The sequence below is a fragment of the Chelonoidis abingdonii genome, chromosome 1 (genome assembly GCF_003597395.2).
Source record: "Chelonoidis abingdonii isolate Lonesome George chromosome 1, CheloAbing_2.0, whole genome shotgun sequence".
Lineage (NCBI taxonomy): Eukaryota > Metazoa > Chordata > Testudines > Testudinidae > Chelonoidis > Chelonoidis abingdonii.
The window spans coordinates 316,580,015-316,607,707 of NC_133769.1; the positions used below are offsets into that span (position 1 = coordinate 316,580,015).

At 40.8% G+C, this 27,693-nt stretch overlaps 1 protein-coding gene across 1 annotated transcript; it reads left to right on the top strand.

Moving 5' to 3' along the window:
- The first annotated feature begins 1,434 nt into the window (after positions 1-1,434).
- SERPINE3 (serpin family E member 3) lies at positions 1,435-25,576 on the top strand. The gene is made up of 7 exons (XM_032766082.2): positions 1,435-1,693; positions 8,559-8,792; positions 10,765-10,962; positions 12,663-12,861; positions 13,741-13,841; positions 19,227-19,313; positions 25,413-25,576. The coding sequence occupies exons 1-7, from the start codon at positions 1,435-1,437 to the stop codon at positions 25,574-25,576; spliced, it is 1,242 nt and encodes a 413-aa protein (XP_032621973.2).
- Positions 25,577-27,693: the final 2,117 nt, after the last annotated feature.

A 27,693-nucleotide genomic window follows, 5' to 3' on the forward strand; every position in this document is an offset into this window, starting at 1 on the left:
TCAACCCTCCCATGCCCCAACCCCATTCCAGAGCCTGTGCCCCTCAACCCTCCCGCACCCCAACCCCCTCTCACACTCAAACTCCCTCCCTCCATTGGTAAGTATAACTCTTAGTTAATTGGAATTTTTGACTAACTGGCACCCCCCATTACTCCCAACATGCCAGATAAAGCTTTTCCCGTACCTTTTTGTTCCTTGCCTTGGATTTGCTGATCAGTGACATGCTTCTTTGCCTGGCTCTATCTAGAGTCTGTAGCCTACAGGAATTTGGACAGAGTGGTACAGACATCGCCGATAGAGACTGCGATCACTGACTATTCCTTTAAATGCAGTCTCATGACTTAGACCTTACTCCACTACATATTAAAGAAGGGGACAGAAGTACATACGGAGCTCCAGCTCAGCCACACAGGACACAGCAAGGCAATTAAATACAGCTAACTGTGAGTAAACATAAGGAGTTAGAGGTGCTCTCTAGAGCAAAGGGCACAGAAAGAGATTTGTGTGAAATCCTAAACTGAAGCCAGAGTAACTTTTTAAAAAATACATATTTGCATAAAATATTCAGAATCTAAAATGGTGTATAGAAAACTACTGTCTCATTTCAGCAGTTTGGAGGGTTGATTTATTTATTGCTTTTTAGGAAACATTCTAAATAGTTTTAATCTCTTACTACCTCAGATCTGATGAAAAAGATGATATTCCCCCCTATAAAAATCCAAAGCGGTGACCCTGTCAGACATCACAGAGGTCTTTTGCAAATACAATCCCATTTGCAGTGGAGATATTCTATCATGGTATCATGGTATTTGGGAGGGATGCCTTGGCTGCAGATTTTTGCACACTAAGTCCAAAATTCTCAAGCCTGGTACTCAGTACCACCGCTCCCAGTGGAAGTCAATGGGTGCTGTGGATGTCCAGCACCTTTGAAAACTGATCACTTTTATTTAGGTATCTAATTATAGATGGAGCAGCCAATTGATACAGAGCCTGTAAGTACTCAAGAGTCAAAATTGTAGCTTAATAAATATCAAGGAATCAAAATCAGAATTGAACAGTTAGTTAATATGCTGGACAGCTGCTTTTCACACCATGGAGTATGAATAATTTTTTTGTGGGCACATCTCTGGGTCACACGTATTGTAATGGTCAACCATCAAAATAAGAGTTGCTATACTGGCTGCGGTCTTGAAGACTGGACATTGTTAGCTGGTGAAAGCATATCAGCGTCCAAAGATATTTTCCTTAAGCGTGACATCAATTAGACTGTGCCTTGGTAGGTTCTTTACCAGTATTTATTTCCACAGTAAGTCTCAGCTTAATGAGCCTATAAAGCAATAGTTCACATGTCATCTGTCCCTATCATTTTCTGACTGTTCGCATTGTTAATTACAGGTGTAATTATCTGTGGGAGATATTCCATAGGGTGCCTTCATGTTGCCCCTTGTCTTCACTGTGCTCGTTCTGTACTCTTGCTTCCTAACCAGTGGAAGCTGTGACCCTTATGATGAGCTAAAGGAATTGAAAACTGAATTTGACATCAATCTCTACCACCGATTAGCAGAACCAGAGAACAGAACTAACTTGATAGTTGCACCAGCAAGTGTGTCTATTTCTTTGGGGCTACTGCAGTTTGGAGCTCGAGGAAACACCTTTATGCAGCTGGAAAATGCTCTTGGGTACAGCGTCCATGGTAATGTGCAGTTAGACAAATTATTTTTTAGCCATAACTGGTCTGCATTGTGTCATAAATTCACACTACCGCTTCCTTGACTAAGGAGAAAGCAATTGCACAATCAAGCTAAACTTCTTTCTAATTAACAAGATCTGTAAGAGCTCGTACTGAATTGTTTTTTTCCATATTTGACTGAACTGTAGGAACTGTTTAACCAGTGATACGTATGTATGTATTCTTCCTACTTTCTGAGCAGTGCTCACTCTTTCTATTACACTTTAAAACAATTACATTAAAAAAATGAAGATCTGGAAGGAACATGCAACTCCAGCTAAACTAATGTTGGATTCTCAGGATTTTCTTTTCATTTTAACCAAAGATTTATCCTACCACCTGACACAATATATCCATAGCTATTTTTCATGATCTTCACACTGGTTATAGAAAACAGATGACTGTCTCATCTTCAAAATTTGTAGCTTATACATACTGTGCCAGCTTTTGAGCTATCAGTATTCTTAAGGATGACATTTATTTTCATCACATGAAGGTAAAAGTTAAAATTTATAGAGATTGCTATGTTGTGTTCTGTAACCTTACATAGTCATTATTGCCTTTCTGTAAAGCATTTGTATTCAGAAATAACCATTCCAGCTCAATCCAGCTATTATATACAGAAAAAAACTATAGCTGCTATATATTTTCTCTGCCTCTCACACACACAAGATCTACAGCACAAATACCCTATGAAACAAAGGTATTACTTGCAATGATGCCATTTTGCTACAATTCAGTCAAGTTATTTTTACCCAATACTCTTTTATGTAAGCATTGTACCTTGCTATTTGCCATACACTTTGCCTCTTAGGGACTTAATTATTGAGAGAGCTTTAGAAAATGGACTAGATAATGAAATTAAGGAAATGGTCCCATCCGTATAAAAAGTGACAAATAGCACTGAAGGGGTTTTCCACTGATTGGTGAAACCTATTACTTGTTTCAATGTTTTCCTTCCTTCCTTCCTTCCTTGCTGTGGATAATATTAACAAAATGGAACATCCCCGAGGAAAGGCTGGCATTAGTTTTAGTTGTACACATCACAAACCACATAGGTTTCTGACTTCAGGTAAACTTACTTGTGTTTAATGTGAAAATACATCAGAATTGCAACTATGACCAATCTGCAGCAATAATGAACTTCCAGAAAGAAAACCCATTTCCCCAAATGGCATGTTTGGCTAAATCCAGCAGAAATAGATCAAATAAACATTTTCCTTGAGATGACTGAAACCAACTCACTGACATACATATGAGATAGAAAACTGCATTCCTCTATTATACTTTGGTGCTAACATTTTTGTAGCTCTGCCTTTAACTATGATGAGGGATATGGTACAAAAATGCACCAATCTGCCAAAAACTACTCCGATAGCCATCAGTATCCATTGAAAGTTCAATCATTCTTTAGGGAGAATCAGCTTTCCCTGACTTTAATAACCTCTTTTAATGTGCTGCAGCTTTTCTAATATCTGTTCTAGCACAGGCTGGTTGAGCAAAATAATGTCTAAAGATTTGTCTATCTGAATAATAAATATAAAATAAAATATCTGAAAGCAGTTTTGAACTAGCCTACAAGTAAAAATTCAGAACTTTGGTTAGCTAAGATTGTTGGTGTTACTAAGGTTACAAGCTGAGGATACTGCATCTCATAAAACATCTGCTTCTTATTTTACCATCTTTGAGTTTTTACATCCACATGGGAGCTTGCCAAACACTAGCATACTAATGCAAAACACATGAGAAAGGCACTTTACACCTAAAAAATATCTGATTCTTCTTGACATCTGTTCAAGGAATTCAATATTTTCCCCTTAAAGAGTAACAGAGCTAAGTTTTAACACTAAGCTGTATTAGTCTTCATGCAGGTTATTAAAGGGACACCATTAGGTTAAAAATCATGTACTGGATTCTCAGGTGATGTAAACTGGCCAATTTGGAATTTGGCCCCATATACTTAAAATGTCCCCACTGAGAGGCAGAAGGATCCTGTTCATAGGACATAGGTTTGGCAATCAGGAAAATTAGGTTCTAGTCCTTATTCTGCTATTAACTGGCTGTGTGATCTGTAGCAAGTCACTTCAGCTCTCTATCCTTGTGTTTCTCCTCCCACCCTTTGTCATGTCCAATTAGATTGAAGCTCTTTGAGACAAGGATTGCTTATTATGTGTTTGTAGTTGTGCCTAGCACAATGGAGCCCTTATTTCCATTGAGTCTCTAGGCATTGCTATACCACAATGAAATAATAAATAATAACAAACGCCACCTCTGCTTATTCAAATGGGAAGAATATTTTGAAAAAATCTACTTTGCTTTTCCCCATTTATGCTATGTGTTTCCTTTTTGGATTTCTCCCCCTTTGAAAAGTGGTAAAGAAGCTAGTAATGTTCATTTGTGTTTGTATTTAATTCAAGCCAATCATTGTCCCAGGTTCTCCTGCACTAGCAAAGTGCTGCTGTGTTTAAGTTGCAAACACTTCAGGGGGATGTTAATCCATTTACAAAATAAAAACCTGTTTCAATTAGAATTTGTTAACAGAGAATTTCATTGACACATTTTTAGTGGTTTTAGATTCCGTAAAAATAAATTGAAGCAAAATCTCTGTATAAATCCAAATTGGACTTGACAGTGTCCTGCTAAGTGTATTTTAGGTTTATGCAAGTTAATTTTGTGTGTTAAGCCCAAGGGGGAGCTTGTCTTCCAGACGCTATCCTTTTCTTTATACTGGGTAGGCTGGGTATCACCACTTCCGCAGCATCATTCTCCTCTACCTCTGACTCCTCAGAGGATACACAATAGTCCAAGACCCTGTGGAATGGGGCAGGAAAAGGTTGGGCACAACCTTGCCCTCCCTTAACTCCATGGAGAAATCCGTGCAGCCCACGGCCCCCTTCCTGTTGCAGTAGACACTTTCCCCCTTTCAGAAGGGATTCTGGAAAGAGCTGCTGGCAGAGGAAGCGTTGGCACCACGTCTCCATTTGAGGGGAAAGCAGGAGGTCCCGGAGCCAATGTAGAAGCAAAGGCTTCTTTAATGACAGTGCTGTGCTTCCAGCACAGTCCCAAAATCTGAGATTTAAGGGCATCAAACATGTGTGTGCATCCCCTCAACAGAATGATTTAGGGAAGATTCCAGAAGGTGAAGCTCTGAAGTTTTCCCTCCCCCAGCATTCCTCTTACAGATGAAATGAAACTTAGTGGATTGTATTTTAATGCTACTAATAACACCCTAGTTCTTATAGGGTGCTTTTAGATTAATTTAGATGCTAAGTATTATTGTATTTTAAGACTTCAAAAACTTTATGGTGACCAAACCAAAACCAAGAATGTATAAAAGAAGGGTTACGTATTTATAACTGTTGTTCTTCAAGAGTTGCCTCTATGCCTTCCCATTTATCTAGTGCCTCTAGTGTTGAGCTCCAGAACTGTAGAATAAAGCCATGTTCACTGGTGGTGCAGTAGCCCTCTCCTATTAGAATGAGATCATTGGCTCCATTTATAAAAGGAAGTGCACCTCCCTGACAATCTTAGTTCCTTCTCCCTAGCCTGCGGAGTCCTGAAATACAAAGAACGCTGAGACAACGGGGAGGGTGGGTTGGTAAGGACTGCACAGAGGCAACTCTTAAAGAACAACAGTTTCTAACTTTCTTCAAGAGCCTCTGTGAATTCTCACGAATGAGAGTTTAGCAAGTGATGCCACCATCAAAGGACAGCAGGCAAGGAGTTCTAGGAAAAAGTAGATTGCAACACTGCCTAGCCACACAAGCATTGCCGCGCGATACCAAATCCAAGAACTAGCACTTAGTGAAAGTGTGTCAGAACTACATGTAGCTGCTTTGTAAATCTCTACAATAGGAACCTAGCTCAGAAATGCTACAGAAGCAACTGTGGCCCTAGTAGTATGCACTGATTTTTTGGCAAAAAAGTAACAAAGTTCAATACAACTCGTAATCAAGTGGGAAAGAGCTTGTTACTAATAGGCTCCCCCTTCTACCTCTCCCCAGAAGCAACAAATAATCCGTTTGATCTTCCAGGGGGCTTAGTCCCCCCCAGGTAATAGTAGAGAGAGATGCAAAAAGAGACTTGTGCTGTTAAGTATAAACATCTTTTGACATTTAAGTATAAACAGGACTCCCCTGGCTGAGCATGACATTTTGATTAAAAAACTACAACAATATAAAATGAACATGGCACATATTAAATGGATTAAAACCTGGCTAACTGCTAGGTCTCAAAATGTGAATGTAAACAGGGAATCATCACTAAGCAGATGTGTTACCGTTGGGGGCTCCACAGAGATTGGTTCTTGGCCCTACACTGTTTGGTATTTTTATCAATGATGTGGAAGAAAACAAAGTTTGCATTGATAAAGTTTGCAATGACACAAAAATTGTGGGAGGACAGATCACTGATACAGAGTAATCTGGCTTGCTTGGTAAGATGGGCACAAGCAAACAATGTAAGTTTTAATATGGCCAGTGATGAGCTGCCAAAATCTTAACAACCGGTTCCCTATAAAAAGTTCTGATTTAAAGTGGGGGGTGAGGGGGAGACATACTCGTGCGGCCAGGGACCCATGCAGGGCCTGGGGAAAATTGCCTCCCCTGCGGCCCTGGAGCTTGCAGCCCGCCCCCCTCCCCTTACCTTGCCTGCAGCTCAAAGCAGCAGGACGACTCAGGAGCTCAGCTCAGCTGTCCAGCTGGTGCCGGCAGCTGGTCACACTGCAGGTGGGGGAAAACAGGGGAGGGGCCAGGGGACCTCAGCCTCCCCAGCTGGGAATCCTGGGAGCAACAGGATGGTCCAGCCCATGGATCAGAGTTCTTTGCCCACCCCCTGGCCCTTTAACAACTGGCTCTCCACGGAGGTCTAATTTTAGCAACCAGTTCTTGGGGACTGGTGGGAATCGGCTCCAGCTCACCACTGAATATGGCTAAATATAAATGCATCTATCTAGGAACAAAGACTGTCAGCTCTCTTTACCAGGTGGGGAACTCCATCCTGGAAAGCAGTGACTATAAATACATCAGAGGAATAAATACCACGGGGAGAGAGGAGTTATTTAAGTTAAGCAGCAATGTTGACAAGAATAAATAGATGTAACAAGTTTAGGATTGAAATTAGACAATGATTTCCAAATAGCATAGGAGTGAAGTTCTGCAACAGCCTTCCAAGGGGAGCAGTGGGGGCAAAAAAACCTAACTGGCTTCAGGACTGAGCTTGATAAGTTTGTGGAGAGGATGGTATGATAAGACTGCTCACAATGGCATGTAGCCGATCTGTGACTGCTGTTAGCAAATATCTCCAATGGCTGGCAATGGGACGCTAGATGGAGAGGGCTCTGAGCTACTTCAAAGAATTCTTTTCCAGGTGTCTGGCTGGTGGGTCTTGTCCACATGCTCAGGGTCTGATTGTCATATTTGGTATCCGGAAGGAATTTTCCCCCAGGTCAGAATGGGAGAGACCCAGTTTCGCCTTCCTCTGCTGCGTGGGGCACAGGTCACTTGCAATTTTAAATAGAGTAAATCATGGATTGTCTGTAACTTGAAATCTTTAAATCATGATTTGAGGACTTCAGTAACTCAGCCACAGGTTATGGGGCTATCACAGGAGTGGTAAGTGAGGTTCTGTGGCCTGCAATGTGCAGGAGGTCAGATTAGATGATCACCATGGTCCCTTCTGGCCTTAAAGTCTATGAGACTGAAAAAGGATTGTGGGTTGTGGTGAATAAACCACTGAACATAAGCACCCAGTGCAAAGCTGTGGCCAAAAGGGCTGATGGAGGAACTAACAATAAAAAGAGAGAATTCTGTTTAGGTCTCTGGCAGCAGAGAAGGAACTCAGATGGGGGATGCACTGTCTTATATAGATGGAGCCAAAAATGTCATGTTAGCACAAGCACTACTGTATTTCCTCCTCTCCTCCCACAAGTGGCTACAGTTGTGTTACACAGTTTGGCAGCTCAGCTCTTGGAGCAGATGGCGTAAGTGGGGATACACAGTGACCCCCAATGAAGCAGAGTATTTTTTTAAAACAAGAGCAAATAGAATGTGATGTAAGATCAACTACTTAGTGCAGCCGCAATATAACAATTTCTAAGGTAACATGTATCATACAGCTACAAGCAGTAACACTACAGAGCTTGGGTTAAATACACAGAAAGGCTTTTTCTCTCTGAATTTAATCAGTGTTTTGAATTCTCATCAACTTCCTATGAAACAGATGGGCAGTTACCTGAACAGCCATGGCACCTGCAGGTAGACATAGATTAGATCTGTAGCTACAGTGATTCTTGCTCACATGCACAGAGTGGAAATAGCAGCCAAATTTAACATTAGGAAGAAATTTGTCCACCAAAGCACGTCGGAAGGTACCTCTTAGGCTTTCTTCACTTTCCTTTGGAGCAGTAGCAGGGTTCATCCCTTAGAATTAAGTGATCGTGGCCACACAGTCATTTGCCTGTGAGTGCAGTGAGGGGGGAGCATTGGTGGACTTTGTTCTTTCTATTAATGTCATTTGTGTTTTGCTACAGAAAGCTCTCGGTACGTACAACACATTGCAGGATATCCCTAGGCAATAGTCTCCGCCTCACTTATAGTTCCACATACTTGAATTTTGAATTACTTTACCTTGTTGTAGCATCCAGAGGGCCCAGTCAGCATTGGAACCCTATTATGTTAAGTGCTGTTGCAATCACATAGGAAGAAATGGTCCATTGTTATTTGTTAAGTGCTGACAACTTTCTCGGCAATGAATTATCATTGACACTTTATTTTTGCTATTTCAAGTTCAACATGAGAATTACAGCATTGATTTGTCTCCGATCTGGCAGATCCTAAAATGCAAGACTTCTTGCATACTGGATACGAAGAAGTGACCAATTCTAGCCAAGGGCCTGTGGTTCAGCTGGCATGTGCCCTATTTGTGCAAGCTGGAGTTCACCTGTCTCCTGACTTCATTGAACATACTGCACTCTGGGCAAACAGCAGCCTGCAAAAAATCAACTTCAGTGAGCCTAACAGCACTGCTGCACAGATAAATGAATGGGTTACCAGTAACACTGAAGGTAAAATAACTAATAGAGATGATTATGTAGGACCTGGCTGTAATAATAAAAACTGTACAGATACCAGCAGTTAACACTTTAGTGTTTAACCAAATGTAATAATGTTTAGTCTATGCTCTCTACAGAAAGGCACAGTTTAGCGGTCTTGAACACAAGGCTGGGAACCAGTAATGCCTGTGCACTAATCACAACTCTGATATTGCCTCACAGCATAACCTTAGGCAAGACTGAAGTAAGTCTAGGTACCTAAATAAAGGATTATGGGATCAAGCCCTTAACCAGTCTGCCTTAGTCCCTTGCTTAGTAAAATGGGGATAATATCATTGACCTAGCAGGGATGTTCTAAGAATAATTAGCTAAAACCCAAATTTTCCCAACTATCACTGAGTGTATTATTCACCATGATGAATACTTCCAGTACACTCAGTAGTAGGTGGCTGTAGTATTGACCCATTAGTTTGTACAGTGAAAATAGAAGATTAAATTAAATAACTTTATTCCTTTACACGACCAGGAAGTTTAATAGGCAGCAGGTTTAAAACAAATACAAGGAAGTTCTTCTTCACGCAGCGCACAGTCAACTTGTGGAACTCCTTACCTGAGGAGGTTGTGAAGGCTAGGACTATAACAGCGTTTAAAAGAAGAATTGGATAATTCATGGATGGAGGTTAAGTCCATTAATGGCTATTAGCCAGGATGGGTAAGGAATGGTGTCCCTAGCCTCTGTTTGTCAGAGGATGGAGATGGATGGCAGGAGAGAGATCACTTGATCATTGCCTGTTAGGTTCACTGCCTCTGGGGTACTTGGTATTGGCCACTGTCAGTAGACAGAATACTGGGCTAGATGGACCTTTGGTCTGACCCAGTATGGCTGTTCTTATGTTAATGAAACTAAATCCAATCAATGAAAAATTGACTGTAAGCCATTAGAATCACTGGGCCAAATTAATCACTGGTTCATGCCACTGATTTTGCATAAGTTATACTAGGGATGAATTTGCCCATCAACTTGATCAGCAGATAACTAATGTGATTTTAAACATGCATGTTGAAGTTGATACTAGTTGCTCTTGAAAAGTCTCCTCTATCTGCCTCAACCAGAACTATAACAGGACTTTATGATAAAAATTGATTGCTCCAGGGAACATTGTTGACAATGTCAGCTCGCACTTTGATAACATTTTCCTATATTTTTTGACACTGCCAATGGCTTTCATAGTAAGGAGGTGAATAAAATGGCACGAGCAGTTAGAAAACTTCACACTAGAGCCCTTATTTCATGGCAAAGAGGACACAACCATGCCTAAGGCCTCTTTTCTATCATTGACACTACCAAAGTCTCGAGGCATAATTTCACATTCCACTTATTGCACATAGATTTAGCCACACTTTTTTCATTATTGCTAGAAGCAGTTATGGAGTCATTTAAGACTCTTAAAATTTACCCTTCTTAGAGATTTTAAGGTCAGAAGGGACCATCATGACCATCTAGTCTGACTTTCTGCACATCACAGGCTATGCAACCTCATCCACCACTCCTGTTATAGACCCCTAACCTCTGGCTGAGTTACTGAAGTCCTCAAATCTTGGCTTAAAGATTTAAAGTTACAGAGACTCCAACATTTATTCTAGTTCAAACCAGCAAGTGACCCAGGCCCCAAGCTGCAGACAAAGGTGAAAAACCTCCTAAGTCTCTGCCAAGAAAAAGTAAGGAATACGCTAATTTTTCTGAGCTCAAATATGAACAAAAGTACGAAACAGATGTCAGCCTGATCCAATTTGTTGCAGGTAGAATGCTCACCTCTGTGACTTGGCCACTTTTGTAGCACATCAGGACAAAAAGATTCAGAAGAGTTTGGAAAAAATAATCTGATAATTTGGTCCTATGTATAAAGTCACTTAAAAAATGAGAGAGAGAGAGAGAGAGAGAGAGTGTGAGTGAGAATATAATTCTTCTCCTTTTCTTATGCAGGTGGAGATGCAGACTGCATACATCTGGATACAGTTGGTTCACCACTTACTCAGATGGCTTTGGTGAGCACCATGCATTTCAAAAGCATGTGGCAAAAGAAACTCTCTTTCACAGATACTCAGTCCTTGCCTTTTACCACTGCGGATGGCATCACCCTGAAAGTGCCCATAATGTGCCACACGGCTGAAGTCAATTATGGTAACTACTTTTCATGCCATATCTGATGTATGAAACAATATCGTAAACCACATACATTTTTAATTTATTTACTTCCAGCACTGCCTGCAATGTGCTACGTGCTGCACGCAAACAGGGAGGAAAGCACTTTGGGAAAACACCAAAATATAATAGTGCTGAAATAGACCTTTTCTCTGACATATAAAACCTGTGTGCGATCTGCTTCTATCCAAACTTCTTCTGAGATAGATACTGTAGTTTAATGATGACTGAAGGCAAAAGTAGGAGCCAGGAATGTCCTACAGTATCACAGGCTTGAACATGAGATCTTGTTTTAGGTTTCAAACCTGCCCTCGCTGAAGTAAATGGCAAAACTCCTGCTGACTTCAGTGGGAGTAGGATTGGACTCTCATTGAGAGATGGAATGTTGAGCAGAACACTGGGATTTTTCCCTGCTTGATCTGAAAAGTGAGAGATCTCTTTGCCTGGAGAGCTATTTGAGGACAACAGGAAGCACAGTTGATATTTTAACATCTCCTGGATAGAAGTGTGTCATTAACAGTGCAGCACCCTCTCTTGTGCATATTGCAAAGGCTACACTGGGTTAGAATCTAAATCCTACTGCTGTACTGGAACTCATGATTTTCAGAAGTAATGAGCACTACCAACTAAACCTTACTGACATTTTGTAATGATATGCAGCCAATTACTTATATAGACATTATGGTTATACACCAGTATTTGAGACACTGCAAATAAACTAATGATCATTGAGTCAAAATAATCTAAACACCTCAACTCTTAAAGCATCAGCTGCTATATTTAACGTCTCCTCTGTGCTGACCACTGCAAGAGTTGTTCTTAGACATGCCATTATTCCATTGGAACAGTGGCTCCTTAAAGTGGGTTTAGCAGGGCTGTGATATTGTACTGCAAAAAGTTATATTTGCATGTATGTGATGCAGATAGTAACTGGTTAATATTAATGACACCTCAATTAATGGATGCTGCACCCTGTTCCCTAACCAATTATTTATTTGAAAGTCCATTAAGTTGTATCCTTTTTTGTGGTTATAGGTTTAAAGATTTTTGTCTGAATTTGACAGGTTTTAAATGCTTTGTAGTTCAATAAAGCTGTGTGCTTCTTGAAAGCAGCTTAACCTGTGCTATTGATTTGGGTGTATGGATGAGTGCTTTGGGCAAAGTACTTCTCACTGAGTCAAACAGGAGCTACTTTTTCTTTTCATTTTTTTTTCTAGTGTAGTTCTGCTGAAAGGTGCTATATTGAAAGAGCTGGAGAATGAAGTCATCTATTTATTCAAAAACAGCTGTTGTAAGACCAGTCACATTGTAAACTCACCCACTCTCACCAAAGTTCCTCAACCCTGACCCAAAGGGAGTATCTTTAGGGCGAGAAGACAGCTAAATCACCATGCTCCACTGGACTGGCCACTGAGCCAGCCACAAAGGATGTCAGTTATCGCTATTTGTATTAGCAAATGTGCTGTGTGGTCACCTGTCTGCTCGGAAGTAGATTGAGACCATTAACTCAGTTCACATGAGCCAGTGATCTTCATTTATTAACAACCTGGTCTGCCTTCAAGCCAGTGACTTAGTGGTGAAAAGCTCTGTATCCTCGTACTAATGTCTTGAGCCAGCTAGTTCTTCAGATCTGCTTTTTCCCTTGAGTGATGCCAAGGATTATGTTTTCAAACCCACAGGTCAGTTCCACACCGCATTGCTGGAGCGGTTCAGTGTAGCCGAGTTGCCTTACCTGGGGGAGACAGTCAGCATGTTTGTGGTGCTTCCCAGTGATAGGAGGACATCTCTGTCCCATATTGAGTCACATCTCTCAGCTAAAATCATCACTGTTTGGGCCAACAGCTTAAAAAGAATGAAGATGGATATTTTCCTACCTAGGTAAGTGATACTCTCCTTCCTGAGGGCTTGGCCCTCCTCTAACCATATCTTTTATTGTCAGAGTTGTGATGTGTACATTATTATAGGCATAACCAATGATATATAGGACATCTGTCCACCCAGGGCTGAAGTCCTCAGGGCTTCAGCCCTAGGCCCCAGCAAGTCTAACGCCAGCCCTGGCAACCTCATTAAAAAGGGTTTGCAACCCACTTTGGGGTCCCAACCTCCAGTTTGAGAACAGCTGTTATACATTATAACTAAAGAACTATTTATTTTTTTAAAAAACAACTTGAATTTGATTCTTCAAGTCCTAATTATATGCAAGACGTTTATTTGGGATACAACAACACTTTAAAAATGTACAAAGGGAAAAAAATTGTGCCCATTTTTGCTTCATAAAGAAAACTTAAAAAAAATTGTCTAAATATTTTTAAGTATTTTACTATGTGTTTTTAATATTAGAAATCTTAAATGGCGCTCCAGCACCGATCACCAATTATTGCATTTCTTCTGTGTACAGGGCAAGTTCACACGCTCCATCAATCCAGCCTTTCAGTAGTGCCAGAATTTGCACATGACCCCAACACTACTTTTCAAACAAATAGAATGTTAGGATGTACCACCTCGGTACAAAAGAGAGAGGGTATTTCCTGGATGTACTTAGCACATCGATCAGCACAGAAAAGCTTACATTCCCCATGCTGATGAAACACTGAAAAATGTTCTATGCATTAATGTTCTTTTTCCAAGCTAATGTTTTGCAGATGCATTCCTACCTACAACCAAATTTATTACAATTTTAAAAAAAAGAAAGCACAAATGGGAGCAAATGCAAAGTTCATGTATATATTTAAATGAAATCTACTGTGTTAATTTTAGATTCAGAATTCAAAGTCACTTTGACTTAAAAATGGTTTTACCTGCCTTGGGAATTACAGACATGTTTGATCCAACTGAGGCTGATTTTAAAGGTATTTCAGGTAAGATTATTCCCCATATAGGAAATGATCACTCAGTGTATAGATTTGTTGGAGATGTTCATATGATATTTGTTTGACTGATTCAAGAGAGCTGATCCTTCGGTATTAATTACTTCTGGCTCCATGAAAATTAAAAACACAATCCAGATTCTAATTTCTTTCAAACTACTGCATTTTAGGTTAAGCAAAATCTGGTAGTGGGGAAAGATTTTTTTAGAGATTAAAGCCCGTGAGACAGAACATTGCTGGAATGTGTTTGCTTAGGTGCTGGCTGAAGTCTACAAAGATTGCTGCAGATCAAGCATGTGTTACTGGTTCTAAATAGCCATTCCACAGTCACTGACATTGGTGTAAAAGGCCTTTTTATTCTGCGTCTTGATGTCACTCATGCAAACAACCTTTACGCATGCCTGTAACCTCCCTTTGTTTCTGCCCCACAAGCCAGCAATCAACATAATACACCTCTACCCCGATATAACGCTGTCCTCGGGAGCCAAAAAATCTTACCGCGTTATAGGTGAAACTGTGTTATATCGAACTTTCTTTGATCCACTGGAGTGCGCAGCCCCGCCAAGAGCACTGCTTTACCGCATTATATCCAATTCGTGTTATATCGGGACAGAGGTGCAATACCCAGACCACAATATCCCAAGACCACATGTTGTTAAGATAGAAAGCGTCTACCAAGTCTCAAAAACCCTGATGTTATTCTGCTCACTGGAAAGTTTTTTCCTGATTTAATATTAAAAGACTCCATAATTGTCCACGTGCTTTGACTGACATATATCACTTCCAGCAAGGTAAACAATTTGAATTTGGGCATTTGCATTCAAAGACTCTTTACTGGATATTTTATGGTGAGACTCTCGGTCTTTCTAATATGATTCTGGTCAGTGTGTGATTGTCATTAAATGGAGACCTAGTCACAAGACCATCTTCTAATACAGTGGAAACTGCTTTAGAGGAAGTTCCTGATGGAAGTTTGTTTCTACGGGACAAAGCTCATGGCACAGATTTTGTTTTTCACCTCCTATTAAATTTGAGTGCCTGTTCATTATAATGTGATAATTAACTGCACACAATGCCTTGTTAATTAGAAATGATGTGTTAATATGCTGACTAAAGTTCACGATGGTTCACATTATAAATATGTATAACAGCTATTTAGATAGGATGAGTGCTTAAGAAGGATGAACTACAATGGACCAAAGCATACTGGGGACCTTCTTTTGTACTGTTGATGACTTACTCCCATTGTGCTTTTTGATTAATAAAAATTTGAGTGGCACTTTTTCTCAAATTTTCTCTGCTATATCATTTAAGGGTGTCTTTATTTTCCCTGTCTCCTCCCCCACAGTATAATTCTGAGTTGACCTACAGGCTCAGGCACAAAGGAGAAAAGAAGTGCAATTGACTTTTACCCATAATAATAAATATTGAATGGGGAAGCTACTGTTCTGGTAGATACAGAACTATCCTCAGCAATCTTTCTAAGTGTCACTTTTCTTAGAGTTCTATTTTCTTTTACCAGTGATTCTTCCTGCTCAACATGTTTTTGTGGGAGTTTTTTTGGATTGCTTAGTTGACCCAGCATTAGTTTATTGTTCCCAACACACTCGGTAGTTGTCATTCATACCAAGAAGTCTTACTGACTACTAGAATTAGTGAAAGAACAATCAAACCACTGGTTGGTCACTTACCGATAGAATTCAGCATTTAGTTCCACTGTTTTTTGGTGGGGAAGGGGAAAGAGGGTTAGTTAGGAAAGGATAAGCTAAGTGGAAAGAAAAGTGAAAGGAAGGTGGATGAAGGAGACCGGGCAGGAGAGAAGGGAATAAGAGGGGCAGGTATGAAGTGAGGGATGGTTAGGAGGAGGGTTAGAGCAAACAGCCAATGAGCACTGGGGCAGAGAAAGTCCAGTCAAACTTGTAAAAAGTTTGGTGAATGTCTGAAGGTCCCTGCAGTGGCTGTTCCTGCTCTTGCCGGCTGGAATCTCTGGATGGTTCCTCTCTGAAGTTTTATCCAAGTGTTGTCTACATGGTGGGTACATGAAGATGAAAGAACAGGAGGGAAGCAAACAAAGACTGTATGCCATCTTATCCCTTAAACCTTGTCACATGCTTATAAGCTGCAGTGCAGTGGGCCTGATTCCCATTGCCTTACACATTAGCAAAATGATTATTCAGAGAATAGGGGCCAGATTCAGATCTGTTATATCACTATAACTCTCTAAAAACTCTGTTCATTACACATCTCTGGAGTTACTCCAGATTTACACACTGACGTAACAGATCAGGATTCAGTCCAATGACTTTTAAAAACAAAATTCTTAAAACGGATGACCAGATAATAGTGGGCTGGTTGCATCTTTCAACTAATTCTAGTGTCAAAAGGTTCTTGGCGTGAATGATACAAGAAAGGTTAAGTGACTTGTTCAAGATCACACAGCAAACCATTGGCAGACGGGGACAGAAATCGGTCTCCTATTTTTACTAGCCTTCTGATGTTGTTCTTACCAGCAGTTAGTTCTCCATAAGGTAGGCAGATAACTTTTAGACTAGGTTCTCCTCCATAGTTGTTCATGGATGCTACTAAATTGAAAAAAAATTCTTTAACAATCATGACAATGACATTTCCCTGCAGGTGTTCTCTCAATTGTTGTAGAGCTGTGACATTTTTTGGCTTTATTTGGTTTTAAATCAATTTTGAGGTGCTCATTTATACATGATAAAATAGTTTGATGCAGATGATACCACAATACTTAATTGCAGCACAGCCCTAACCAGACCTAGAATTTTATGTGGAACTTCTAACCGATGGTCATGTGGTACTTGACCTATACTTAAGTTATATAGTTATTTAATCTTTTTGCAGCTATTGCACTTTCAGGTTTTGACAACCACAAATGTTTAGAACTATCCAATCAGAGAGTTGTCTGTGGAGATAAAGGCTTTATCAGCTGTTAAGCATTTGTAATACTGGTGCGGCTGCTGAAAAACCACTATATGGATCAATTCACCGTTAATAACATTAACGGATTGTAAACCCAGAAGTGATCATTAGATTATCTAGTCTAATCTTCTGTATATCACAGGCCATATAAATTCACCTCATTCCTCTGGTACTGAGCCAATAACTTGTCTTTGCGTATGAAGAATATGTTTCAAACAGTAATAAATACAGTAGAACCTCAGAGTTCTGAACACCAGAGTTACAAACTGAGCAGTCAACCACACACTTTATTTGAAGCTGGAAGTATGCAATCAGGCAGCAGAAAAGAAAAAAAAAAAGCATGTACACTACAGTACTATGTTAAACGTAAACTACTACAAAAATAAAGGAAAAGCAGCATTTTTCTTCTGCACAGTAAAGTTTCAAAGCCATATTAAGTCAATGTTCAGTTGCAAACTTTTGGAAGAACCACCATAACATTTCTTTACCATCATTTCAGAGTGACAAATCACCTCCTTTCTTGAAGTGTTTGTAACTCTGAAGTTCTACTGCAGACAATTTATACTGGTAGTAGTGTTATATAGAAGAACTTCAAACCATGTCTCAAAAAGCTGGGAAAACATTATTATTGCTTGTGGCACCTTAGAGACTAACAAATTTATTTGAGTATAAGCTTTCGTGGGCTACAGCCTACTTCATCAGATGCATGTAGTGGAAAATACAGTAGAAAGGGGTGGGGGGTTGTATGCACACAGAGAACATGAAACAATGGGTGTTACCATACACACTATAAGGAGAGTGATCAGTTAAGGTGAGCTATTACAGCAGGAGAGAGAAAACTGTTTTTAGTGATAATGATTACCACTACAAACAGTTCTTTTTCTCTCTTGCTGATAATAGCTCACCTTAACTGATCACTCTCCTTATAGTGTGTATGGTAACACCCATTGTTTCAAGTTCTTCTGTGTGCATAAACCCCCCCCCCTCCTTTCTACTGTATTTTCCACTACATGCATCCGGTAAAGTGGACTGTAGCCCATGAAAGCTTATGCTCAAATAAATTTGTTAGTCTCTAAGGTGCCACAAGTACTCCTGTTCTTTTTGCGGATACAGACTAACATGGCTGCTACCCTGAAACTCTTATTATTGCTGTTTCACATGAGGAAAATGGAGGCATGAAGAAAGTCAAGTGACTTGTTTAAGGTCACACATCAAGCCAGTGATAGGCAGGGGAACAGAACCCAGATGTTATGCTACTGTGTCCTGTTCTTGATAACCTCTACACCACTGCCTCCCAAATGACAAGTGGTTACTTTACTTAGCATTTATATAGCAAAATATTATTTACTGATTGAGCCCTAAACTCCCTTTGTAAGATAAGCTGTACTATCCCCAGTGTACAGATGGGGAGACAGAGGCAGAGGCCCACATTCCTCCAGACCACCTCCCTACAACACATTTACACCGTAGACAAGAAGAGTAAAACGAAATCTCACCATGCAGGCAAGTTTCTCTCTCCACCATCTTTTTGAAGAAAATTTATTTTAACATCATGGAGGGAAGAGATTGGTGGAGAACATCTGTGACAAAAGGAAAGGTTGTACCTACTGTGTAGATTGTAGTCAGCGGGTTATTACTTTACATTATTGCAGTAAAATACCTGGAAAACTAACCATTCCATAAAAACTGGACTAATTTTACAAAGTAATTCAATTTTTTTAGTTAACGCCATTTTGTAAATAGTTTACAATAATTAAAATTAAATGAGAGAAAAGGTTAAAGGAGGGATTGCCTTGGTTTACAACCAGCATTCATTTTTGATAGAAAGCAGCAGAAATAAGTGCCATTTGTTGGAAATATTCTGATGTGTGTTGCTGTTTGTCTAGCAACGTTAGAAACAATACCTGCAATTAGTAACTCCACAAACTGATCGTATTGTGAATGGTCCTAGTAAAAGCATATTAAGAATTCTAACTGCAGTTATTCTGTAAATTCTGAATGTCCTAAGAAGTCACCAATGAATTACACAGGTTAAAGGGTTTTGACAGCAGTGGAGATGTGTTTATTTTGATCATTATTCAGAAATTGTTTTTGAAAATTCTATTTACAGACATCATTTTTGGTTAAGATAAAATGCATTATCTGTTCTCTCTTTAATAACCAATACATCCTATCAGATGTAGGCAAGAGGAATTAACTAACTGGCCTAAATTCATCTCTGAATTTAGTAATTCAAACAAAAACTGTCCTACCTACCCTGGATTAAATGTCTGGTATCTACAGGATTTTAGGAGTTCCAATATTATGGGAATGAGAAGCAGTATAAGAGAAAAGCTAAGATAGAAGTGTCTCAATTTTTTTTCAACTGGGTTGTGTTGATTTTACAATGACAAACAAATAACTATTAATACTTACTTTTGGTTGGTTTGTTAGAGCAAGGCGGGCTTTACATTTCAGAAGCTATTCATAAAGCAAAGATTGAAGTGACAGAAGAAGGTACAAAAGCATCAGGAGCTACAGGTAAATCAGACATACAAACTTCAGTAATGTTTTGGATCTGAGCCATATCATAGGAGCAACAAATGTCATAATTAAAGGCCCTGATTTAACAAGGAATTCACACATGCTTAAATCCATCCCTGTTCAGCCAGTCACACAAGCATGTGCTTTACTGAAGCCCTATTAACTCCAAAGTTAAATATACCTCTATGTGCTTTGATGAATTAGGCCCATATTTAATAAACCATTTCCATTCTACCTCCTATTTTCAGTTGCTCATAACTTTCTTAAAACATTTTCCTTTTCAAGTTTAGTCTTGGAACAACATGGGATAGTCTGAGAAAAACCCAACCACCTATTTTTCAGATTAGCAAGCACTGAACTATCAGCACCCAAAACCATCTTTTTTTTAATTCAAACCTTCTATTGTGCTCAAGTAACTTTAATGAAAGGCAATTGACACAGGCACCATTTGCTGTGGGGCATGGAGCATCATTACTGCCTCCTCCACCCCTATTTTTAATAGGTCAGTATATTCCATTATGTCTTCTATTCCTCTCCCTCCCCTCAACTTTGCATATTTTATCTATCTATCTATATCTATCTCTATCATATATAATGTTCTATGTGCTGAAACATTGTCACTCTCTCCCAATTTTTTTGAGATGGTGCCCTGGTAACTGATCTTTCACGCTTCGCTTATAGAGCCAGTGTTTTGAGGAAAGCACTACAATAATGTTATAGTTAAGGATTTGAAGTTTCATCTTTGTGCATGCTTTGCAGATTTAGTTTCTCACTTGATTTGGAGTTGCATTTCCTATGTGCAACAGTTTCTGGGGGCAGATGGAATTTTACATTAAAGGAAAATGTTTTCTATGCAAAATCCCACCTTTCAGCATAGATTGTGGTTTAAATTAATGTTCTTTCCATATGTTTTTAAAGCAAATAAAACCAAAAACTACTGATATGTAAATAGAAAAACTCTACATTCATATTATTTGAATGTTGCGAATTTTAAAATAGCAAGAGTCAAAAGTAATTGTCTTCAATTCCTGCTCCATCATCTTTGTGCCACAAAAGCCCTACCATGGCATCTGGGGATTCTCCTTGCATATGGGAATATCCAGGTGGTGCAGAGAAGGCACATCCATGTCTGTGCCACCTGCTGCTGGCTATCCCAGCACAGGGAATGTGTTGGTAGAATATCTGGAACATGCTACAGCTTTTCAGTCGTGGGCTGGAATACTCTGAAGGTGCTTCAGCATATGGAGGGACTAATTTGGTCCCCAGCTGCTACTGAAATGAGGCAAACATAAAGTTGGCTTTAAGCCACATTTATCTGGTCTATTTCCCTTGTGTCTAGCACCAAGTATTGCTCATCCACACTTAAGGATCTGGCTCAATGTGCCTGTGGTAGCATTATCTTGATGCTAGTTTCCATATGCACACTATATAATTAACTTTGCTGTGGAGACAAAGATTGAGTTCCTTGACCTAAGTTCTCATCCTTATTGGTAAACTAACATACCTGTAATGTTTCCAGTAAAATCCCCTATAGAAGATAGAAGTTATCCTATATTGTTTACATATCAAAGACTAAACATAACTGCAATCAGCAGACATATCACCTGGTCTTAGTCCCAGAGAAGTCAATGACGGAAGTCCCATTAATTTCAGCAGGAGCAGGCCCACTGAAAAGAACTGCTTTTCAGAAATAGAGTTGATCTTCAGGAAGGGCTGGAAGAGTAGGAAAGTAATCTGTCATAGAATCATAGAAATGTAGGGCTGGAGGAACCTCAGGAAGACAAATTCACCCCCCTGCACTGTGGCACAATCAAGTATACTTACACCATCCCTTGACAGGCATTTGTCCAGCCTGGTTTTTAAAACCTCCAATGATGGTTAGTCCGTAACCTCCTTTGGAAGCCTATTCCAGAGTTTAGCTGCCCTTAAAGTTAGAGAGTATTTCCTTATATCTAACCTAAATCTCCTTGACTGCTGATTAAGTCCATTACTTTTTATCCCATCTTCAGCGAACATGGATAACTGTTCATTGTCCTCCTAACAACAGCCCTTAACACACTTGACGATTTATCAGGTTCTCCCTCAGTCTTCTTTTCTCAAGACTACATGTACCGCCTCCCCCCTTTTTAAACTTTTCTTCATAAATCACATTTCTAAACCTTTTATCATTTTTGCTGCTCTCCTCTACAGTCTGCCATTTGTCCACACATAGCCTCATGTGGTGTGTAGAATGGGACGCAGTACTCCAGCTGAGGCCTCACCCGTGCCAATTACTTCTTGTGTCTTACGTACAACACTCCAATCAATACACACCAGAATATTAGCCTTTTCTGCAGCTGCATCACATTGCTGACTCTCATCCAATTTGTCATGAATTATAACCCTCAGATCTTTTTCAGCGGTACTATCACCTACCCAATTACTCCCCATGTTGTAGTTGTGCATTTGATTTTTCAAATGTGAAGGCAGCAAAGAAAGCAAATGGGCCAGTACCAGAATATTTGTAAATTTAGTACTGCACATATTCAGGGTAGTACCATCTGCTTTCCTCTACTCTCTCTACTGTCCCAAATGTGGTCAGCTTGATAGTGTCTTTGCCATTGTTCTTATCTATCACTCTGTCTTCTATCTGGTTAACTTTCTCTTTAGCTACCAAGATGTTCTCTTCTTCCTGTACTCCATTGCTAGAGCAGTCATGGCTGGTTTTAACATGTTTATAGCTACATGTAAGTGTACAAGATCTGGTTACTTAAAAACCTGGAACGTCTAGTCATATATTTTATTGCAAAGAAAAATTTGGAAATAATTAGATTGTAGGAGAAAGAAGGAAATCATTCTAATCAAACTAGATTTGTTAAGTATTTTTAATATACATCTTGGATTAAAATTATTTTTGGCAAATAAAAAGCCTACAAATGTGTTAATTTTTGGTCAGTTACATTACCTAGCTACCTAGAAATGCATTTGGGCAATTATTAGGGCTGTCAAGTGATTAAAAAAATTGATCATGATTAATCAGGCTGTTAAACAATAATAGAATACCATTTATTTAAATTTTTTGGACGTTTTCTACATTTTCAAATATATTTCAATTACATTGTCTACCATCTTGTCAAAATATATTTCAATTAGCAACACAGAATAGAAAGCGGTGTACAGTTGCTCACATTTATATTTTATTTTTATTAAATACTTTGCACTGTAAAAAAAAATAGTATTTTTTCAATTCCCCCCCGTCCCCCTTCCCCATTACTGTGTAGTAGGTCCCAAATCTCTTTATCATGAAAGTTTGAACAACATGGGAGAATTATGTACACCAAAAATTAACCTGAATTCAAAATAATAAAACAATATAACCTTTACTAGATCTGGGTGTGGCGCAAAACTTTTTTGGTCTCACCAGGGTGCACACCTGGTATTATGGAAATTGCTTGGTGAGCCATGAATGCCTCACAAAATTGGGGTTGAGATGCTGGGAGGGGGCTGAAGAAGTCCCAGCTGGGGGTGCCAGACTACTGGGGTAGCGGCCAGAGTGAGTTTCAGAGATGTGGGAGGGGGCTCCGGCGGTGGAAAGAGGGGGCATGAGGTGTGTGTGGAGGAGGTGAGGGTCAAGTGGGAAGTGGGGGCTCTGAGGGTGGGGCTGGGGATGAGGAGTTGGGGTAGAGAAGAGGTGCTCCGGACTGGGACAAGGGGTTAAGATGAGGTGAAGGGGAAGTCAGGGCGGGGAGCAGGGGTTGGGGGCAGAATGGGGGCAGAGTGTGCAAGCTCTGGGTGGGCTTCTACCACAGCGCTCCTGAGAAGCCAGTGGCCATGTCCCTGCGATCTGGCTCCTAACAGAGGCGCAAGCCAGACAGTCTGCATGCTGCCCTGTCCACATTGCCACCCCTGCAGCTCCCATTGGCCGTAGTCCCCAGCCGAATGGGAGTTGTGGGGGCAGTGCTTGGGGTTGGAGCAGACAGTGGGGGACAGCCCTGCTTCCAGGAGCTATGTTGGAGCCATGGCAACATAGGGGCAGGCAAGCCCCCAACCCTGCTCTCTGGCTGGAGTGCCGGAGCAGGGCAAGCCTCCAACCCCGACTCCGCCAGTGGGAGCTCAAGTGCCGGCTTAAAATTCTGAAGGGCCCCAGATACTTGCTCCCAGGCCATCTTTGCCACCCCTGCTTTAGAGCCTACAGTCACTCAGACCTGCTTTTCTTGCTTCAGCCAGTCACTCAGGACATAAGCAACACAGAATAGAAAGGTGTACAGTCTCACTTTATATTTTTATTAAATACTTGCACTTAAAAAAATAGTATTTTCAATTCCCCCCGCCCCTCATTACTGTAGTCCAATCTCTTTATATGAAAGTTGAACAAATGGAGAATTATGTACAAAAAATAACTGAATTCAAATAAACAATATAACTTAGACTGGGGTGGCGCAAACTTTTTGGCTCAAGGGTCACACCTGGTATGGAATTGCTTGGTGAGCCATGAAGCTCACAAATTGGGGTGAGATGTGGGAGGGGTGAGAAGTCCCAGCTGGGGTGCAGATACGGGGTGCGGCCAGAGTGATGTATCGGATGCTGGGAGGGGCCCGGTGGAAAGAGGGGGATGAGGTGGTGTGGAGAGGTGAGGGTCACCGCTGGGGGGAGTGGGGCTCTTGAGGTGGGGCTGGGGAATGAGGATGTTGGGGTGCAGAAGAGTGTGTCACACCTATCCCGCAGCGGAACGGGGACCCAGGCAAAGGGGTAATTTCTGTTTAGAGAGGGGTGCGGGGGGGTGGAAGAAGGTGGGAATCCAGTCCCAGGGATAGGTCGGAGGGGGGGGCTCAGGATAGCAGGGTGGACGTTTTTTTTGTGGGGGGTGACCGCTGAATTAATGCTGGTTGGGGGGCACGAAAATGCTGGGGCCGGCAGAACAGGGGGGGGAGGGAGGGTGTGGGGGCCAGCCGGGTGGGGGCTGGACGGGAGGCGCGCGTGAGCGAGCGGGGGGGGCGGGCGGGGCGGGTGGTAGTGTGGGTGGGCGGGAGGGTGTGGGCCGGAGTGGGGGGGGGGTGGCTGTGGTGGATGTCGGGCAGGCGGGTTGGGGGCAGTCGGGGCGGGGCGTGCGGGGACGCGGGTGTGGGGGGGGGTGTGCAAGAGGTTTCTCCTCGCTGGGAGTAGTTAGGGGGCGTGGCTCTAATTTCCTATCCGCAGCAAAATACGCGTAGGGACGTTGACAGCTCCTGGGGAAAGCCCAAAGAATCGAAAAGAAGACTGCCTAATGAGGGACGAAACCAGAGCCAGACGACCAGAACCGCCACCTGGATGTATCGGCCAACCCACAACAAGCGTATGTCGAGAGAAATCAATATATTTGAAAATGTAGAAAAACATCCAAAATATTTAATAAATTTCAATTGGCATTCTATTGTTTAACAGTGCGATTAATCACAATTAATTTTTTTGAGTTAATCATGTGTGTTAATTGCAATTAATTGACAACCCTAGCAATAGTTAAACAGGGTTTTTATTTTTATAACTTTAAAAATGTAAGTTAAATAGATAGTAAGAAAATAACTGCAGAGAGGAAGTAGTCTAATAGTTCAGGCACTGCACTAGGATTCAGGAGATTAGGGTTCAATTCAGGGGTCTGCCATAAGCTTCCAGTGTGATCTCAGGCAGATCACTTCATATCTCTGTGCCTGTTTTTCCCATCTGCAAAAAGGGGATAATTTGCATCATTTGTCAATTTACTGTAAACTCTCTCTCTATGTATAGATGGTTATGAACAGGGCAAGTGGTGCACTCATTTCTTGACCACGCATTAGTACTATCAATGAAAAAAATATCAGTGGTGAGTCTTAAAAGTCAAAGGCAAGCAGACGTAATTACTCAGTGAGTAGACAGCACTGCATTACCTGTGTAATTCATCCTTGCAAACTTACTTGCTTGTTCATCTGGGGTGATTTTTTTATGCTGGGTTAAACAAACATTACATTTATTTTTATCACAGTAAGGGCAGCTGAATAATTTGGTGGTTAGGATAGTAAAAATCAAAGCGTTTTATGAGGGTGCTCTATCGCAGAGAAGGCAAACTGAAACTGACGTGAATGTTTTCTCTGTCTTGCATGGCAGCTATGGTGCTATTAAAAAGATCTCGAACTCCTATTTTCAAAGCAGACAGACCTTTTCTCTTTTTCCTAAGGCACGCCAATACAGGTAAGCATAATTCATTTGTTCAGTATAGGAGTCACTCACCTAATAGTAAAAAAAATCTTATTAGTGTTTCCGATAAATAAATAAGGAGCTATTCTCTAAAATTACTTCAATTTCCATAAAACTCCTTAAAAAATATAATCTGTAGAATAAATTTTCAACAACAAACAGTGGAAGCAGAAAAACTGGCAATTATGGGAATTCAGTTAGACTTTTCTTCAGCATAAATTTAGTGCCCAAATGCACTCTGATGGCCCTGGGGACAAACACCCATTTATCTGAAGAATGGAAAGGTAAAGCACACGCAGGGGCAGTTCAAGTTTCTCCTGCCCTGTCCTGCCCCTATGACTCAAATCTAAGCATCTCCTTATTTGGAGAGGCATGGTGCCTAACCTATCCTGTCACTGCTTGGTCTTTTGCAGAGACAAGCAAGAAAGTTGCCACTTGTGTTAAAAGTGGCTTTAGTAAGCAAATTGAATAAAAAAATTAAAACTTACTATACTCAACTATGCACTTTATAGGATGAAAATTAGAGTGTAAAATACAAATTTAGAGAAATCAAGTAGAGCAAGAACACCAAACAGCATTCTAATCAGAACAGCATCAGAAACAGTCATAGCATAGCAAACCACATTTTTCTTCTATTTATCATTAAAAAAGTGTAAAAATATATCATTGCTTTTGGTAGAAGTCTGTCTTAGGGAGGGGAAAAGAATAAATAAAGCTACTATTAAAAATACCGGTATTTAATGTTTGGCTTATTATCCATTTGAGAGGTAGCAAGCTCCAAACTCCTACCACCTGCAAGTTGACAATAGGTCTCTCTACAGAACAAAAGCCCAGGAACTCTTCCCCCATATTTATATTCTGCAATGTGCTAGGCACTTTCCAAATACTGTGGAAAACATAGCCCCTGTCCTAATTATGATACAATTAAAAGCATCACTTTTCTCTCTGAAATTCAACTTCAGAACATCTCTGTCTAGAGAAAAAAGACAAGCTGATAAAATATCATCCCATTTCAGTTTATGTGATTTAAAGCATAGGTTAATTACTGAATCTAATGAGGCAGTAAGCCAATGGGACAAATTCATTTCTGCTGTAACTTTAGTACATATACATAGGAATGAATTTGACCCATTACTACTTGGTCAAGTTCAAAGCCATTTTCATTTTGGCCAAGATTTAGGCCAAAGGATAGGAAGATAAGGAAGCTTCTTGTTCAGCTGCCAACCCTTTAATAAGCAACCGAATCTAATGTGCAAAATTAACAAGTTAACCTGGTCCTTAACTGACCTGGCCCTTCACAGACTTTTAAAAATGCAACAGTTACTACAATTGGACCCACAAAGAAGACTGTTACTCACCTTTGTAACTGTTGTTCTTCGAGATGTGTTGCTCATATCCATTCCAATTAGGTGTGCACGCACCGCGTGCACGCTCGTCAGAAGATTTTTACCCTAGCAACACTCAGTGGGTCGGCTGGGTCACCCCCTGGAGTGGAGCCACTATAGCACCGGATATATACCCCTGCCGACCCAATAGCCCTTCAGTTCTTCTTGCTGGCTACTCCGACAGTGGGGAAGGAGGGCGGGTTTGGAATGGATATGACCAACACATCTCGAAGAACAACAGTTACAAAGGTGAGTAACTGTCTTTTCTTCTTCTAGTGCTTGCTCATATCGATTCTAATTAGGTGATTCCCAAGCCTTACCTAGGCGGTGGGGTCAGAGTGAGACGTTGCAGAATGCAAAACTGCTGAGCCAAAGGCTGCATCATCTCTGGACTGCTGAACCAATGCGTAATGTGAGGCAAAGGTGTGAATCAATGACCAGGTAGCAGCGCAACGTACTTCCTGCATGGGAACATGGGCCAGGAAAGCATCAGATGAGGCTTGCGCCCGAGTAGAATGGGCAGTGAGATGGCTAGCCAGAATGTGAGCCATTCATAGCATGTTTGGATGCAGGATGTCACCCAAGATGAAATTCATTGGAAGAGACCGGCATGCCTTTCATCCGGTCTGCCACTGCTACAAAGAGCGAGGCAGACGTCGGAAGGGCTTGGGTTCTCTCGATATAAAAGGCGAGAGTCCTGCGGACATCCAAGGTATGTAGTTGTTGTTCGCGACGCGATGAGTGCGGCTGTGAGAAAAAAAGACTGGGAGAAAGATGTCTTGATTGACATGAAAGCAGACATCAAC

Coding starts and splice junctions, on each gene's coding strand:
- SERPINE3 (XM_032766082.2), top strand. CDS start 1,435: ATGTTGCCCCTTGTCTTCACTGTGCTCGTTCTGTACTCTTGCTTCCTA. Junction 8,793..10,764: donor GGTTACCAGTAACACTGAAG/GTAAAATAACTA, acceptor TTTCTTATGCAG/GTGGAGATGCAGACTGCATA. Junction 13,842..19,226: donor TGATTTTAAAGGTATTTCAG/GTAAGATTATTC, acceptor TTGGTTTGTTAG/AGCAAGGCGGGCTTTACATT.